The 18,546-nt window shown below is 49.4% G+C and overlaps 1 protein-coding gene across 18 annotated transcripts in view; it reads right to left on the reverse strand.

Annotated features, from left to right (window-relative positions):
- PTPRS (protein tyrosine phosphatase receptor type S) overlaps window positions 1-18,546 on the reverse strand; it is a 223,695-nt gene that overhangs the window by 70,744 nt on the left and 134,405 nt on the right. For 11 of the 18 annotated variants that reach the window (XM_056822484.1, XM_056822481.1, XM_056822477.1 and 8 more), the window contains exons 5-6: window positions 18,198-18,386; window positions 5,514-5,624 (exon numbers count right to left, since the gene is read on the reverse strand). In XM_056822484.1, coding sequence (XP_056678462.1) covers window positions 5,514-5,624; window positions 18,198-18,386 — 300 coding nt within the window. Of the gene's footprint in view, window positions 1-5,513; window positions 5,625-10,979; window positions 10,998-18,197; window positions 18,387-18,546 lie in introns of all 18 variants that reach the window. The other 7 variants (XM_056822469.1, XM_056822470.1, XM_056822468.1 and 4 more) reach the window with 1 other exon arrangement.

Consider the following 18,546-nt stretch of genomic DNA (forward strand, 5'->3'; position numbering starts at 1 on the left):
CACTCTACCACGTGTCCCCCACAATGCCAATGGAAACAATACCAATTGGCTTGTCTACTTTTTCATTTACTTTGAGGGGAAGCCTCAGCTCAGGGCATGAAAGAGGACGAGGTCAGGATTTCTACCCCTTACCTCAATTTGGAGAATCAAAGGAGCATTTAATTTACAGTTGGGAGGGCTCTTGGAGATCACCTCATCTAGGTATTTCATATTATAAATGAGGAAAAGGAAGCCCAGGATGGTGACAGGACTATTCTAGGGATGGAATCTGGACCCAGGTTTCTTCACAGTGCCATGACACAATGAGCTGCTCCCCTCAGGTTCCTTGGGGAGTTTCTTGGCCCCCAGACTATTTTATAGTCAGGAAGATAGATTTCTAATATTTCTAGAGAAGAGAAGAGCTGTCCTGAAGGCAGTGAGGTACAGTGAAAGGAGCACTGATTTTAGAACCAAGAAAACTTGGGTTCAAATCCAGAATTTTCTGCTTATTGCCTGTGTGACCTCTTGGGCAAGCCAATGAACTTTTCTGGGTGTCAATTCTTTCCCCTGTAAAATGGGGACAGGGTTGGATTGAATGATCTCTTAGGTCCCTTCCTGGCTATAAATGTGTGACTCAGACCCTAGTCTGAGTCACCCCAAAGTGGTCTTTGAGTCACTGACCCTACATCTTCCTAGGTGTGTAGAAAGGCAGTCCCACAGTGGTTGCCAGGAAAAGAGTGACTGACCATTGCCTCTGGGCCATGGCATCCATCCACTTCTAGCTCCATCACAGGGCAGTTGTGAGGAGGAGGCTTTATGAACCTTCAAATAGGAGAGACAAATTGGCTCGATATGTTCCCTCCCCCTGTAGGGGCTGCCTGAAGTTACTTCCACAACAGCCCCCAGGGCCAGCCAGGTGCTTAGGCAGGTTCTCCTAGCAATGCCTACATTACACTACATCCCTAGACTAATTAGACTCATGTGATGTTATATGTCATTGGCTGGGAAACAGGCCAAAAGAAAGCATGTCTTTCACAATTTCATGGTGTTTCATGTCATATTTATTCTAACCCTGGACAGGCAAATCAGAGGATGCTGTGTTACTCTTTGCACATCACTTCATTTTCCCAGGCTTCGGTTTCTCCCTCTGTCAAATTGAACTGAAGATCCATGGTGGAAGCTATAGGGAAGGGAAAGTGCTTCGTAGACCACAAATTCTGCAGTGATGGTTCTGGCTGGTCCCCACTGAAATAGTGCTCATCTCCGAGATAATGTGACTCACCCAACTCATTTGGCAGATGAGGAAACTGAGATCAAGAGAAGAGAACGATCCTAGATTTGGTGTTGGAAGAAGCCCTAGAGATCCTTTGGTTCAACCCTCTCATTTGACAGATGGGGAAACTGAGGCCCACGCCAATTCTTTCTATCCTCAACACTGGACAACGGCCAGATCAACCGGCCTTTATGATTCTGTGTGTTGCAAGCAGGAACAACTCAGACAATGGTGCTCTCACCAAATGGTGATAGTAAGAGTAAGCAGTACCCTGAGCCTAGTAAGCACTTAATAAGTATTTGTGGATTGACTTACTGATTCAGGGCTGAAGGTTCCTGTAAGGGAGAAGTGCTCAAAATGTGGAGAGGTGGCTGCACTGGGCTGAGGTTCCCACTCTGGGACACAAGGAGAGGCTGGGCCCTGCCTCCAGCCGAGGCTCCCTTTGCCCTCCCGATCCCAAAAACCCCTCTCCAGGGCTCCCATACCCCATGTGTTTTGGGTAGGCATCTCAGCTGGGTAACCCCTTTCCTGTATGGTTCAGTGACCCATGAGGGGGCAAGGGGTCAGGCCAGGCTAGGAGCAGGAACACTGGCTTTCTGCACAATTTGCTGGAAAATAACGCCCACACAGCGCAACCAGGAAAAAAAAGCAAAGAAAAGGAGGACAAAACCAAACCAAAGACAGAATTTTTTGGAGGGGTAAAAACAAAACAAAGTAACAATCTGGTTAAAAAAAATAACAACATAAGAGAAAAACGACAGAACAGAAGAAATAAAGGAACAGAATAAACCAAACACTCAGAAGGCGTCTTGAACCCAACGGATCAAATCAACGGAAGTGGCATGCAGAGAAGAGAGTGACATTCTCCCATCATGCATCAGGCCCAGTGGCCCAAACGCCAAGTTACCATGACGACGTAGAGTGCAAAAATTCAGCAACAACATTACCAACGGGATGCAGAAAGGCGCTCACAATGCAGGGCGTCGCGGGTAGTGACCCCGCCCGGCGGGCCGGGCGCATCGGAAACATTTTCTCTTGCTTTTTCGCTCTTATTTAAATTTTTTAATTGATTGATTGATTGATTGATTTTTGGTTTGTTTGTTTGTTTGTCTTAAGAATGTAAAAATGTGGGTAGAGAACGTAAAAAAGAAAAAAACACACCAACCTTCTCGTAGCTCTGAGGGATGTTAAGGGGGTTTGATGCGGAACACAATGACATGAGGAGAAGAGAAAAAATAAGGGGAAACACAGAGAGAGTAAAAGAGGCCTTCCCAAGGCTGTTAGCTGCAACCGTTCTTTTGTTTGTTCTCGAAAATAAAAAAACAAAACTTCCAAAGTAAAAAAAAGCCAAACAATTTCTGCGATTTGCCCGACAACCAACTCTATCTCTACCTTGGCGGTTCTGTCTTTTGACATTTTCAAGTGTCCGAGCTCCAGGCCTAGGCCTGAGGAGGTGACAGGATTTAGCTGCCACCACTTGCCCTGGCCTCCCCTGCCCCTGGTCCCCGGAGGGCGAGGAGCCAAGGGGGCACCTGGGGAGCTGAGGAGACAAGGCCCTGGAGGTCCAATGCCTCCCCTCGGCCACCCCTGCCCACCCCCTCCCTCCCAGCATCCCTCCCCTGCCCACTCCACTGACCGCCCCTCCCCCCAAGTCCCAGCCCCCATCCCCTACCCCCTTGCCCGCCTATGGGGGCTGCTGCTTGACTGGTTGGGGGGGGGGGGGTGGCGGGACAGTCTCTGGAGACCTCAGAACTTTTTACAAAGCTTCACCCAAGCATTTACAGAGAAACAGAAGGTTAGGGAGGGCAACCAGCCAGTGCTGATGGGCACAGGGGGAGCTCACGGTGGGCACCCTGGTGGCTATTTTAGGTGCCTTGGGAGGGAGATTTTGTTTGGTTTACATCCAAAATGTTGGAGCTACCCAACCTACCACTCCTGCCTAGCCACCCTGCCCTTTGCCCAGCCCCAGAGCCAAATGGCACAGAGGATACAGGAAGTGTTTTATCTATAGTCTTGAGGAGAGGCTTTGGGAGAGGAGAAGCGGAGAGGAGATGCTCTTCTCCATTCATACATTTATCATCGCATTTAGACAACTGGGACTTCTAGAAGTCCCTTTTCCCACCTCTTCTCATGCAGACCTTGCATTCAAACCAAGGTCCTAGAGCTCCAAATCCTTTAGATCTCTTTAGAGATGATCCGATACCTCCATTCCCTCGTTACAGAGGACTATGGAGCTTACAAATTCCATCGGAGGACCTCTCATTTCACATTTGGGGAAACGGAGGCCCAGAGAGAGGGGAAGGACTTGCTCATGATGAATCCATGATTATGTCTGGATTTGAATCCAGGACTAATTTGCAGCCTAAATTCTTTCCTGTTATAAGATGCTGCCCTCAGTCTCTGCCTTGTTTTCTTCCCATAATATCATTAGGTACACAGTGAAAAGGGAGAAGTGGAAAAAATGGTGAATTAAAAAAAAAAGTCTGGCTCTACATTCTTCCAAACCCTGAGGGCACAAACAAATGCTGTGTGATCACTCTCTCTCCCCCAGGGCTGTCACAGGAACCAGCCTAGCATCATTGTCCAAGCCTGGGCACGCAGTCTAGGCCCGTGGAAGCCCTCCAAAATGCTCGGCCTCGATACAGAAGGGATGGGGGAGAAGTATTTTTTTAAAGAGTGTTAAGACCCTTAAGGGGACTGACACTGGGTCTGAGTGTAAAACAGGGGGAATTGGGTAGGGGGAGGAGGGCATGAATGACTGAGGACACAGCCTCTGACCACTAGGAGAGGGCTTTGGTTATGAAATGTCTAGATGAGGTGATCTCTAAGAGCCCTCCCCACTGTAAATTACATGCTCCTTTGATCCTAGAGCCAGAACCAATCATAGACAGGCAGAGCCTCTTTCAACTTTCCTAGGCTTTCTCTGGGCAATGGCTAATGGGAGCAGGGCTGGCTTTAGGCACAGGAAGAAGGTCTGGTTTCAAATTTGTTTCCCTCTCATCCTTAGGACACCTGAAATGCCACCATTAGGCCTTTCTCCTTGTAAACTTAAGATGCTCTCACTGGGGAGGTCTCATCTATTATCAGTCACTGATGTTTTAGGAGGACTGAGTTTCAGTTGTTTTTTTTTTCTTTCCCCTGGATGGCAGCCTTAGCTGGAAGGGAACCCAATGCCCCAAGAGCTCCAAATCTCCCCCGAGGATCTGGGTCTGGCCCTGGGAGCAGCAGTGAGGTAGGGTGGAGGATCAGCTCCTTTGTAGACTCTCCCTAGACCCCACCAGGCTCCCAGCTAATGGAGAGAGAGCCATGTCTCCCCCTGGCAGTGGTTCTCTTGGGGCCCGGGGTGGGAGTGGACAGGGTTGGAGGTGGAGGAAGGGAGGCCCAGAAAGCAAAGCCAGCCCAGACAACGAGGGAGGGAAGTGGGGAGAGCTTGCAGCACAATACACCATGGGAAGCTGACTAGGGAGCACGGTGGGGGAAGGGGGAAGACCTGCGGGCTCCCCCTGCCCTGCAGGCCCAAGACAGATCACTTCCACCCGACCCTACCAAGTTTTTGGGGGGCAATTTGAGGGCCTCCTGTTCCTGGCTTCCCTCCCAAAGTCCCTCCTGCTGGGCTGGGCTGGGTTTTCTCATCCAGGGGACAGCTAAGCTGGCTCCAGTTGAAGGAGAGCTCCCTATGCTCCCTCCGTGTAATCTAGAATCAGTCCACTGCTCGTAGGCCCCAGGCCTTGTCCAGCTAAGGGATTCCCTGCAGCCTGAGGCCTTTGGGGATCCCCACCTGAGAAACAGGTGGCCAGAGAGGTATCCTGGCCAAGGGCTGGAGCTGGCAGCTGAGACAGCCTAGAACTGGGCTCTTTCAAATGGCCCGTCACTAGGAAGAGCTGAAGCTTCAAGGGACTCCGCTCGCTTTGCCTAGGGGGCAGGAGCCCCAGAGGAGGAGAAGCCCAAGGCCACAGGGTCAGCGGCCAGCAGGGCTGGGCCGCAGCTAGGCGTCCTGTGCCATCACCCCATGGAGGCTGGGAAGGGCTCTTCGAGAACCCCCGCCACCCGATGTGCGGGGAGGCTGTATCTCGGGGCCTTGGCTCAGCTAGTCAAAGAGCATCAACCTAGCCGGGTGCCTGGCACCATTCTCCATCCCCACCCGACCCCCGGATCTCTTGCTCGGGTCTGCGGGGGCCGGGGAGAACCCGGAGGGTACAGGGTGGGGGGGGGGAGCGGGGAAGAGGCTGTGCCCTGAGTTTCGGGACGACGCGCTCCCTACCTCTCACATATAGGTTAGCCGGGGACGAGTAGCGCACTCCCGCGCTGTTGCTGGCCACACACTCGTATTTCCCTTGGTCCGTCTCTTCGCTGCTCTCGATCTGCAGGGCACCTGGGGGTGGGGTAGGGGACAGGATGGGAAGAGAAGGACCAGAGGGAGTTAGGATGCAGGGCCGAGGGCCACTCCAGCTTTGGACCTCCCCGGGGCTGGCCCGAAGGCCGGCTTCGCTGGGCCGGGGCCTCCACAAGCCCTTGAGTGAATGCTGCCGGTCTGAACCGAACATCCTGGCCTGCTTACACCTAGCACCGAATTGTACCCGCTCCCTGATCTTGCTGCCCTCCCCATCTCTGGCCCTATTTTCTGATGTAGCTCACCAATGAACTCATGAAAGAAGCTGGGCCTCACAACCAGGGCCTGTGCTAGGCTGGAGGGCTGGGCGTCATCCTATGGCCTTCCTTCCCTGGAGGCGGGGAATTTTGGGCAAGAGGACTGACTTAGCCAACTTGCCATGGTCACACAGAGTAATGAGAGGAACTTTAGAATGTAATTATTATGTATTATATATAAAATATAACATTATTATATAATATCAATATATTATTATGTTATATTAATATATCATATTCATGTATTTATAATATATAATTAATATATGATAATATATTATTATATATAATATATAATTATATTATATATTCATTATACATTATATACTCAATATTGAATAACATTGAATGTACTAATATGATAAATTTATATATTAATATATATTATAGTGCCCCCCCTTTAATTTATTCTCTTTGTGTTATTGTTTCTCCTTTTAGAATATAAGGTCCTGGGAAGCAGGGACTGTTTCCATCTTGAGCCTGGCAACCAGTGAGTGCTTTTACTCCATGCTGTGTGATGTGGACTGGGGCAAGGGGAATCTTATTCCTTTACCAGATTATAAGCTACTTGAAGGCCGGGGCTGTGCCCTTTGTGGAATCCTTAGTGCCTGCCAGTGTGGTGCATACAGGAAGTGCTTACTATGTGTCTGCGGTACTGCTTCCTTTCTCTCAACATCTTGTTTTGCCTACTGCACTTCCCTGTGGTCTGGCCTGTCTCCCATTGTGTAACTGGAAATCTTGTGCCTTTGAACTACATTTCCCAGGAGCCCACTGACTTCCTGTAGTTAGGTGCTGACTTAGACTGGGGGATAAATTTGGTGGGGTTCCTGGTCTTGATCTCTTTGCTTCCTGTCGGCGACTATGGTGGAGTGCAGGGTTTTTGAACAGGTAGATTAGCCATGGGCACATAGTTTTATTTCGTTACTTCTACTGATCATTAATAATTCTTGTAAAATATGATATTTGAAATTATTGTACATTAATTTTAATTTTTACACCAGCCAGAGATGAAGAAGCCTGGGGGTAGGGGGACCGAAAGCCTGTCTTCTTGGCTCATTGCAGAGGGGGAGGGAAAAAGAGGGTTGGGTACACAGCAGATGTAAGGGAGGGAAGTGTTTGTTGATGGTGAAGTATCCTGGGCCTGGGACGGGCAGCAATAAGCCAACCTAGGCTTGGGGCAGCTTATTCAGACTAGTTCCCTGGAGGCTTCAGGAAGATCTCACTGGAAGGTAGGGGCAGCCTGGTTTGGATTTCATCTGCTGACCCTGGTTGGTGGTGGCTAATTTCCTTGGCGAGGAAGAGCAATTAGCAAATTTTATTCCTATTTCTATTTTCAAGGTGAATCGCTTGTTTGTTTCACGTTGTTCTATTTGTATGAAGCCAAGGGTCTGAGTTAAAAAATAAATAAAGGAGTCTGAATTTCCTACACCCTAATTAGATCTACCTGGGCCTAGGAAGGAGTCAATGAAAATGTGTATGAATTTCCACAAGTGTGTTTGAATGTCACACACCTTCATTTAGAAGTCACCCAAGAGAAAATAAAAATGTATTTGAATTTTACAAGCAGGGGTTTGAAAAATAGCTATAATAAGGGGCTGGTCTGACAAGAAGGCTAATTGGGCAGCTGCTGAGGGCACTGGGAAGGTTCCTCCTGCCCCCAAATGTCTCTCAGAAATGAAAAATGTGTAAAATTGTACTTTTGGGGGGATAAAAGCACTGTTATCCTTAGACTCTAAAAAAATGCAGATAGCATTCTCATACTCTTAGAGAGCATACATGCCATAATTCAACAGGGGTGAGTGTATTAGGTGGTACCAAAGGACAAGCAGAGGCCAAGTTTCAGCATTTCACTGAACCTAGCTTTTGGGCTCATGTTAGAGAGGCAGAAGGTCATGGTGAGAGCCTGAAAGACTCTAATATAAGTTAAATTCTTCCATTTCCCCAGATTTGGAGCCTTAGGGCTACCTCTGTAAGACCTATCACAGCCACTGACTCCTCTCTAGGTCCACTGGTCCCATTGTAGGATGGGTCTTCAATACCCAACCTGACTATTCCAACAGGTTTCCGCTATGTCCTTGCTTTGATCCATCCCTTACTCCACTGCCAAATTGATTTTCCTTGTGGTCTGGTCCTATTCTTTTGCCTGGCATTCAAGCCCTTCACAAATTGGGGGTACCCTTCATTTGACTCCTCTCTCAGTGGTCAAACAGAGCTAGTGAACCCTGGAACACCCTCTCTGCTTTCCTGCCTCTATAACTTGGCTCAGAATCCCTTAGGGCTGGAATGTCCTTTTTGGCTCTGTTATTTATACTCCACCTGAAATGGCCATCTTCCTCTTGGACCTCACAGAGCACTCTGCCTCTTTTTAACGAACTTGTTGTATATTGATTATGCTAGAGGGTGAGCTCCACAGACTGTCCAAGAGGTCAGTTAAACTTTGTATGTCCTCTGCAGCCTGGTATAGTAAGTGTTTAAGTGAAAAGAATTAAATCTCATCCTAAGGACTTGCTAATCCTTCTTCCCTGATGAGGCCAGGCAGGGACCTGACGTTCATTCCACACTGCTGGCTACTTCAATTCCCATGTTTCATGAGGATGAGTGCATGCTACAGACAAAGACTTGAGTCTGCTGGTGGAGATGTGGGCTAAAGAGTTTGGATCTGCATTTCTATAGAGTCTCAGACTTTTTAAAGCACCTTCCCCTCCAGGAGGGGAAACTGAGGCTGAGATAGGAGATGCCTAGCTGGAGGGTGACAGAGTGGGTCAGAGGAAGATCAGGGATGAGTCCTTAGTTTGCCATTCTTGGCTTAAATGAGAATGGTCTCAATTCAGATCATTCTACTTGGGATTTCTAGAGTCTCAGACTTTTTAAAGCACCTTCCCCTCCAGGAGGGGAAACTGAGGCCGAGATAGGAGATGCCTAGCTGGAGGGTGACAGAGTGGGTCAGTGGAAGATCAGGGATGAGTCCTTAGTTTGCCATTCTTGGCTTAAGTGAGAATGGTCTTAATTCAGATCATTCTACTTGGGATTTCTAGAGTCTCAGACTTTTTAAAGCACCTTCCCCTCCAGGAGGGGAAACTGAGGCTGAGATAGGAGATGCCTAGCTGGAGGGCTACAGAGTGGGTCAGTGGAAGATCAGGGATGAGTCCTTAGTTTGCCATTCTTGGCTTAAGTGAGAATGGTCTCAATTCAGATCATTCTACTTGGAATTTCTAGAGTCTCAGACTTTTTAAAGCACCTTCCCCTCCAGGAGGGGAAACTGAGGCTGAGATAGGAGATGCCTAGCTGGAGGGTGACAGAGTGGGTCAGTGGAAGATCAGGGATGAGTCCTTAGTTTGCCATTCTTGGCTTAAGTGAGAATGGTCTCAATTCAGATCATTCTACTTGGAATTTCTAGAGTCTCAGACTTTTTAAAGCACCTTCCCCTCCAGGAGGGGAAACTGAGGCTGAGATAGGAGATGCCTAGCTGGAGGGCGACAGAGTGGGTCAGTGGAAGATCAGGGATGAGTCCTTAGTTTGCCATTCTTGGCTTAAGTGAGAATGGTCTCAATTCAGATCATTCTACTCAGCGATTTCACCTTGCTCCTGCTGCCCTCTCTAAATTCTTCTAAATTCTAGAGAAATGGGCTTAGAGAGAGACCTTCTCTCTGTTCGCCCTTTGTGTACCTGGTCTAGAGCGCTACCCCAGACTCCCTTCTCACTATTCTGGGCACCTGCCAGGGGCCTTGACCTTGGGGCCTTAAATCTGAGAGCCTGTGCCAGGGCCGCAGGATTTAGAGTGGGCACGGATCTTATAGAACTGGCTCATTTTACAGAAAAAGTCCAGGAAGTGACATGTTCAGTCTAAGGCCCCAGAGACTATTTCATTTTCTTCTCAGTACTGCCAATTCCTGGTACAGTGCCTGCCATACAGGGGGTCCCCAAGTGTTATTGAATTGAATTAGAAGACAAGATTCACACCCACTCCCTGGCAGGATGCTGCCCATCCTGGGTAGGGGCTGAAGGGCACGGGTGGGACAAGTCCCCGCACGCCGGCCTGCCTCACATCCTCTCCAACAGCAGTGGGTCACCTTGCATCCCCCACGGGATGGCACAGCCCGATTCTGTTCCCTCCCCAAGGCTGAGGACAGACTCTGGGTGCGTGTGGATGAGTGTGTGTGTGGGTGAGGGGGAGGGAAGGAGAAGAGTGGAGTTTGCAGCTATATTCAGTGCCTGTTCTTCTCTACTCAAAGGCCACTTCATCTCTGGGAGGGAATTTGGGAGTCGATGCATAAGTGGCCTTTGAAGCTGTGTGCAGTGTTGCTCCATCATTTGGGACAGATGCCCAGAATTGTGACTCATGGGTGGGGAGAGACTCCTCGAGCTTTAGGGACCCTCTATAGTCTGCACCCCTCAGGTTCTGGAGGGCTACAACGGAGACCCAGAGAAGGCAGCAGTCTCCCTATCATGGAGCAGGGGTTAGAGACGGAGCCAAGACTAGAATTTGGATCACTTGGTTCTAGAGGATTGAGATGTGTGAGTGGGTGATAAGGAGAACTGTCCCATCTGCGGCCAGGATCTGGAGGGTCCTAAAGCCGGAGCTGCTCCAGCCCCATCTTTTTTTACAGCTGAGGAAACAGAGTTTCAGTCTGGACCCAAACCTTCTAACTCCAATTCTGATCTCACTGCCACCACCCCACATCACGTTACCCACGGGTGGGCGGCCCCAGTCCTCCCCGGCCCCTGCCACGAGGCCGGGTCATCTGCAGACTTGGTGGAAAGACCTGAGAAATAATTCACAGCCCCTGTGGACCCAGACACACAAAGACCAACATTGAAACAGAGACAAAAGAGGACAGACACACGAGGGTGGGTGGGGGAGGGAGGGAGAGGAGGGGGTGGCACGTGGGAGGTGGGGGAGCCAGCTAAAGGCTGCCCTAGCTCAAGCTGGAGCCCTGGACATGAGGCAGGAGGCTGGGAGCCGAGGACTGTGTGGAGGGAGGAGCAAGGAGGGGGGCAGGTGGGTGGGCGGGCGAGTGAGTGGGTGGCTGGGTGGGTGAGTGAGTGAGTGAGTGGGTGAGTGAGTGGGGGAGCCTCTTACCTCGGATCGGAGTACTTTCTGTAAGGGAAGCAAAGAGAGTCAAGTGAAAAACAGAAACATCTGGCCAGCCAGCTGAAAAAGGACCCCCTGGAAGAGAAGAGAGCTGATGGCCAGGAACTGTCCGACCTGCCTCTCTCTCTCTCTGGGTAACTGAAAATCTAGTGATTTACATCCACTGGGTCTCTAGGCCTCTCTTCTTGTGCTGCCATCTCCCATTTCTTCGAGTCTGCCCAGGGACCCTCCCTCATCTGTGCCTCCGGAAATCTTCCTCAAGACCCAACTCTTGCACTGCCTCCTCCAAGCAGCTTTAAGCAATCTCTTCTCAAATCTTCCTAGACATCTTGTCTCCATCTTTTCTTTGCTCTCAACATACTCCCGGACATCATCATTATTTGTGTGTTTGGCACGTTTCTTCACTAGCTTTGCAGGATTTGGAGCTGAAAAGGGGCCTTTAGAGACCATCTGGTCACAGGATAACACGGGCTTCTTCCCTTAAGAACTGGAAGGGATTCGGGAGGGTGGATAGTCCCATTTTACAGAGGAGGAGACTAAAGCTCAGATTAAGTGACTCGCCCAAGATCACAGAGTAGGCAGCGGAAGTAGCCTTTGGATTCAGGTCTCCTCATTCCTAATTTTTTTCCCTGATACTCCTCATTTAACTGAAGTCTTAGTCATCCAGGTGACTCTGGACAAGTACCAGATCTTGGCTCCTCCACCTCCCATGCGCTTTCCTGCGTGCTCACCGTTCCCTGGCAGGCAGGGCCTCTGTCTTTTATTTTTATTCTCATTTTTATTTTTTTATTTTAAATTTGAGAGTCCCTAATGCCAAAGCGCATTAACGCTTAACAATGGAACGGTTCCAAAACAACCTGGCTCCCGTTCTAACCCCTGGAAGTGTTCCATGTTTCTTCTTACTACCTAAATGGTGAGGGCAAGGACCAGTATCTTCTCTCTCCTCTCCCACAATGCCCGCTCTGGGGAAGTGGGCAAGTTGGGCATTCAGAGCTGACCGGGACCTTAGAGGCCACTTAGCTCCATGGTCTCCTTCTCCATTGGGGGAAAAATAAGGCTCACAGAGGGAGGGACTTGGCCAAGATCAGAGAGATGGCGGCTGGGTCTAAAACCAGGGCTGATTCTGCCCGGTGTACTCTATGTGGCCACGCGTGCTGCTGTTGCTGTCATGCTGGGCAGGCCTGGGGGGAGCTTCCAGATATGCCTGCTCTGGTCATTCATTATTCCTGGAGGCTGCCTCCTTATTAGCTAATGGAAGAATGGAGAGTAGGGAGGGAGCGAGGGCTGGGGTGCCTTCTGCAATCAGGACTTTTTCTCTGGGACCACCTCTGCCCCGTCTCCTTTTCCTTCCTCTGGGAAGTGAACCTGGAGGGAGGGGGAACGTCTGCATTACAATTATATTGCTGAAGCATCTTTCTGTCCAAAGTCCCCTTCTAGTTATCCTGCTCCCCCTGGAAGAGGGCTTTTATTTATTTATTTAGTAGTAATAATAACAATAGATATTCATATCTATTATTTTAGGAATGAGGAAAACTATTTTATTATTCATTTAATAATAATAAAATTTACATTATTTATATCTTATTTTAGGAACAAGGAAAATGTTTTTATTATTCATTTAATAATAATAAAAATATTTATATTATTTATATCTTTTAGGAATGAGGAAAATGGTTTTATTATTCACTCATTTATATCATAATAATAATAATAATAAATATTTATATTATTTCTATCTTTTATTTTAGGAATGAGGAAAACTGAGTCCCAGAGAGGGAAGTGACTTGCCTAAGGTCACATAACCAGCAAGTAAAGGACCAGGGTTTGAAAACCTGGCTTGTTGACTCGAGGTAGTGTCTTTTCAGGCAGCTCTTAGAACACTGGACAGCAGTGAGAAGTAGACTGGGGCTTTTCACTGCCCTTATAAAGGCTTGCCCTTGGCTGGGCATTTGGAGGAGGCCCCCTCCCCGGAGCCTCCCCCTCCTCAACATGCTCCTAGGGCACTGGGGATAGAGGCCCTCTCTGGGCTGGCCCAGAGTGTTCCCTCAAACCCCTTTATTGGAAATAAGAGAAAACAGATCAGGAAAGTCCCACCCGCCACAGACTCAAGATACTGGGTGGGGAATTGCTGGCTGGCAAAGGGGATGGGCTGTCTTCAGAAGAGAGGGGACAAGGGAGCCCCCTGCCCAGGCATGATTGGGCATCCCTTGGGATCTTGGGACTGGGAAGTGGGGAGGCCAGGACACGAGGCACGGGTTAGATTCGGCTTGGGGAAGGGTGTTAGGACACTTGGTTAGACAAGGAACAGATGGAGGGTGGGGGTCGGGAGCTCCCTCCCTCCAGGTTAATGAAGCACGGGGATTAGCTTTCCGGCTGGGAATTACACACAGGGGTGAGGGCAGGGTTCACAGGAACAGTCTGGGGGCAGGGGAAGGATCGGGCAAGAGGGAGGAACAGAGTGGGCTGGAGACCCACTACATGGGGAGCGACACAGTCTTGGGGGGACTCCTTTTAGCTCCCCACGAGGAAAAGGAGAAGAGCCCAAACCAGCCAAGTGAGAGACAGACCCTTCTGTCAAGTCAGATATGGGATATAAGGCAAAGGTGGAGGGACTGAGGTGAAGGAGGAAGGGAGCAGGGGACCGAGACCCCCTCTTCTGGAGATCTCTAAGATTCCGCTCCCTTTCTCCCACGAGGAAGCCAATTATTCTACCCCACAGGAGCTGGAGGAGGGGAACAAAGGTAGGTGTCCTTGGGGCGAGAGGAAGGAGTTTGGAGTTTCACGCCTAACCCTACAGACTGTTAAAACTGGGAGAGATCTTAGAGATCAACCTCCTCATTTTAAAGATGAAGAAACTGAGGCCTGGAGAGGGGACTAATTTGTCCAAGGTAACAGAGCTGGGAAAAAAAGTCAGGTCTTAAAACCCAAGACTCTTGACTCAAAATTCAGGCCTTTTCCCCAGACCTGGTAGCCTCCTGCTCTAAAGGCATCCTGGGGGGCTAAGGAAGCTGCCCTAAAGAGAGCAAGAGAAAGAGGAAATGGGCTTTTCAAGGCCCTGGTTACACTCTGACATCATAAAGCAAGGGATTTAGAGGTGGAAGGCTCTTTAGAGACAGTCTGTTCAACTCCTCTTTAAAAAACAAAAACAAAATGTAAAGTCCTTACTTTCTGTCTTAGAATCTGTTCTAAGACAAAAGAGCAGTAAAGGCCAGGCAAAAGGGGGCTAAATGACTTGCCCAGGGCCACACAGCTAGAAAGTGTCTGATTTGAACCTAGGCCCTCCCTACTCCAGGTCTGGCTCTCTATCGCTGCCCCAACCCCTTTAATTTATTTTAATTTAATTTTCTTTATTTTAATCTAGTAACCTATCTACACACAAGCTTTCCAAGGTCCCATGATTCACGATGTCTCCCTCCCCTCTTCTGTAGTTGACAATTCCACTGTAACCCCTTTATTTTAGAGAGGAGGGCACTTCGGCTCAAGGAGATTCAGTAACTTGCCTCAGGTCACACAGCTATGAGTCACACCCAAATCTTTGGCTTTTTTCACTATTCTAGCACTCTGGTCGGGGTCGGGGGCTTTTCTTCAAGGGGCTGGGATCCTAGGACACAACCTCCCTCTTATTTTCCTTCTTCCACCAGAGTCTGAGTGATTGGGAGCAGCAGGAGGGTCGGGGAAAGAAGCCAAGTGGCTGCGAGGAGCTCACGGAGGGGGCCTGCCCTCAGACAGAGAGGAATCTGTCATCCAGAACCAGGTCTAAGGACCAAAAACTAGGACCTGCATGGAGGACAGATGCAAGGGATGGATGGCAGACACCAGCCTGCCTCTGCCTCTTCTACAGTACCAGGACCAGCTGAGGTCCAACCTGCCAGGGGCCTGGGGAGGGACAGGCCTGGGGGGAAGGGAGAGGGACCAGAGCACTGAGGGTTAAGCAGAGCCTGGGGGATTCAGGAGGCAGAGGGCTTGTCGCCATAGTAACCAGAGAACATGTACCAATGCGTGCTTTGTGTGTATCGCTCTCCCAGGAGGATGTGCAAGGAAGAGGGGCAGAGTAAGGGGAAGTGAGTGTCTCAGGCTCACAATTTCAGAGCAGAAAGCATCCTCCAGAGATTCCCCTTATGTTACAGATGGAGAAAATGAGGCTGAGAGAAGTCACGCAGACAAGCCAGCAGGAGGGGAAATTAGAACCTGAGTCGCCTGGATTTCAGGACAGAGGTTTTTTGTTTTGTTTTGTTTTTTTAGATTCAGGGAATATTCTAGTTCTAAGGGCCCTTAGCAATCAGTCCCATTCTTTGATTTACAAATAGGGAAACCGAGGCCCAGAGGAGGAGCAGCACTCATCCAAGGTCATACAAGGCTGGGACTCAAATCCAGCTCTCGAGTGTGCTTTAAGCTTGAGTGAAAAGGCTCTCAGAGACATCTCTCTTCTCTTGCCTTGTGGATTACTGGAAGTCCTCAAGGGGTTTACTGGTGTTGGGTTTGAGAACTGGAATTAATAGTGTGTTCCATTCCCTTCAGCCAGGCTGATCTATTCTTTGTATAGCTAGGTGGTGCAGTAGAGACAGCACTGGGCCAACAGTCAGGAAGACCCGAGTTAAAATCTGACCTAGCTATGTGACCCTGGGCAATTCACTTCACTCTGCTTGCCTCAGTTTTCTCATCTGTAAAATGGACTGGAAAAGGAAATGGCAAACCATTCCAATATCTCCTGCCAAGAAAATTCCAAATGGGGTCAGAACTGAACAATAATACTGTCAGGGGTTCCAAATTCCTGTTTTAGAACTTGAAAACTGATTGATTGATTTAAAGAAACCCTTACCTTCTGTCTTAGAATTTTAAGTGTCAGTTCTAAGGCAAAAGAGTTGTAAGGCCTGGAAATGGGGGGTTAAGGGACTTGCCCAGGATTGCATAGCTAGGAAGTATCTGAGGCCAGATTTGAACCCAGTGCCTCCTGTCTCCAGACCTGGCTCTCTCTCCACTGAGTCACCTAGTTGCCCCTCTGCTAGTATTTTTAGATGTGAAACTCTTTCCCCCCTCCTTTCTTCCCCAGGGGCAGGGATGAGCCAGGAGAGCCACCCTTGCCCCAAAGGCTACCACCCCCAGGTTCTTTTCTCCCTCCTTCTCCTTTTTCAGAAGCCAGAGCTCTGGCCTTTGGTGCCCCCGAGGACAGGTCGTTCTGAGGGAGAGAGGGCTCCTGGTGAGAGGGGTTAGTAAACATGCCGTGTCTAAAGCTGTTAGGGTGGTCATTAGTTCTGGGGTCAGGAAGGACGTTAGCTATTTAACTTGCTTGATCAAACAGACTTACCAAAGGTCTCTGAATGTTTCAAATAGTGAATCAGAAAAGAAAACAGTGAGTTTGTTAAGTGGGTTATTCAGACAGTAGCAACCCCTAAATGTGATGGCTTTTCTGGCCATAGGTCCTTCCCAGATCCAACCGTTGATGATTCATGGAAGAAGAGACTAAAAAACTCCCTGGGTCTGATTCTCCCTCCCCACCTCTCCCAGGCAGCCTCTTTGTCTCTTTGCAAACTGCCAGGACTTGAGGACACCATCTCTAGGAGGGATTCTGGGACACCAGCTCTAGGAGGGATTCTGGGACTGCTTGGTCCATCCTGCCAATGGACCAAGGGCTATACTGTGCCCTGTCCCATCTCCTCTGATGGCCAGAAAAGTCACTGTTCTGAATGAACCTCAGGACAGCTCTGATCCTAAGGCAACTGTTCCTTCGGCTGAACCCATATCTGCCCTACTGAAACTCCCATTCCTCCCTGCCCTCCCCTCATCTCGCTCCTTGTCATGTTCTCTTGGTCTAAGCTTTTCAGAATTTCAGAGCTGGAAAGGGCATCTAGTTTAGTCCCTACCTCTACACATTCTCAACAAATAGTCCCCCAGTCTCTGCCTGAAGAGTTCCAGGGATGGGGAGCTCACTACTTCCTGAATTAGTCTATTCCACTTTAGGAATAGTGTTAATTATCAGGAAGATTTTTTCCCCACCTGGAAGGAAGTTGAACTTCACCATCTCTTTTTCTTGGGTGGGAGAGAGGGCAAAGAAGGGACATTGTCAGCTACTGACTTCAGAGGCACCGGGGTATATGGAGCCCTCACTCCCCACTGAGCTATGGAGAGGAAAGAACTTTCTGAAGAAAGTCTTGTCTTCCTCCTTTTGGGGGAGGGAAGATAGAGTTCGAGGAGCTTGAAGTTGGATGTGGAGGGAAGGGATGATGATGCCCTTGATGAGGCAGGTCCCAGCAATCTCATTTTCTAGGTTAGGGTGTTTCTAAAGACAGAAACTCAGACTGTAATTCTTCTTGGGGATTACATACCTACCCAAAAGGGTCCAGCCTCATCCCATCTCCATTCCCCCAGGCAGTTCACTTTTTGACTTCTGGGGGACAATTCCTAAAAGACCAGCTCCTGCTAGGAGACTCTGAGGTCCAGGAGAGGGGGAAGGGGGCACTGAAGGAACTGAGCCACTACCATCTCATTAGCGGTGGGGGAAGATTCTGGGAGGATTCTCTGATTGCACCTCAATAGGGGAGGTTCTTGATGTAGACTGAGAAAGAAGAGAAGCCAGAGAGGGTACGTGTGTGTCTGTGTGGGAAGTTTCATCTCTAAGCTGGACAACAATAGGATCTGGGTGAGGATTTTGTGGTAGTTTTTTTGGAAAGAAATATACACAGCACAGAGACATACATGCATGTGTGTGTCTACACACATAGGTATAAAGTTATACTTGGGGAACTGATGAGCAAGAAAACGGCTATAAACACAGACACGTATACAAGCAATACCACACCCAACAAGCACGTGATCTAGTGGACAGATGGACGAACAGATGGGGGAAGACAAACAGTGCCCAGTGCCAGGCACTGAGCAGATACACACACAGCTGTTGGGGGAGTGGCCCTTGTTGGGATGACCCCACCAAAGAGGTCAGAGGCCAAGGCCGTGTGGGGACAGGCTGGGCCTTCCATTCCCTCTGGAGGATGCCCTGAGCCTGAGGCCTGTTCCCCACTCAAGGTAGCACTCCAGGTGTGCATGGAAGCCTCTTGCTCATTATCAGAGAAGGGGATTGAAGCCTGAGATGCTCACCTGCCCTTTGGAATGCAAGGCTTGGAGGGACCGGCAGCCCTTAGCACAGAGGTGGAAGGTTGGTCTTGCCTGGGTACGCCTGGCCCCCCACCCCAACCGAGCCCAAATGCTTACCTGATCTCAGCTGTTTGATCCTGCCATTGCTGGTACTTGGGTCCACTGGGAGGAAATCTTTGAACCAGGTGATTTCAGGATCCGGGTTTCCACTGGCTGCACAAAGCATGGTGGCGGTCCTTGTGCGCTCTACCACCTTCAGCTGGGGGCCCATGTCGATGTTGGGAAAGCCAGGGGGCAGCTGGTCCTCTGTGGGGAGATCGGGATCATTGGTGCTGGTGGTTAGGAGGTGCATGTTGGGGACAGGGGCCAACAGGATACCTTCACATGTGGCTCCAACCTACACCCAATTCACCCTACTTTCTGCCCCTCCATCCCATCCTGTTGTTTGCCCTAGCCTAGGGGAAAG

Source organism: Monodelphis domestica, chromosome 3 (genome assembly GCF_027887165.1).
Source record: "Monodelphis domestica isolate mMonDom1 chromosome 3, mMonDom1.pri, whole genome shotgun sequence".
Taxonomy (NCBI): domain Eukaryota; kingdom Metazoa; phylum Chordata; class Mammalia; order Didelphimorphia; family Didelphidae; genus Monodelphis; species Monodelphis domestica.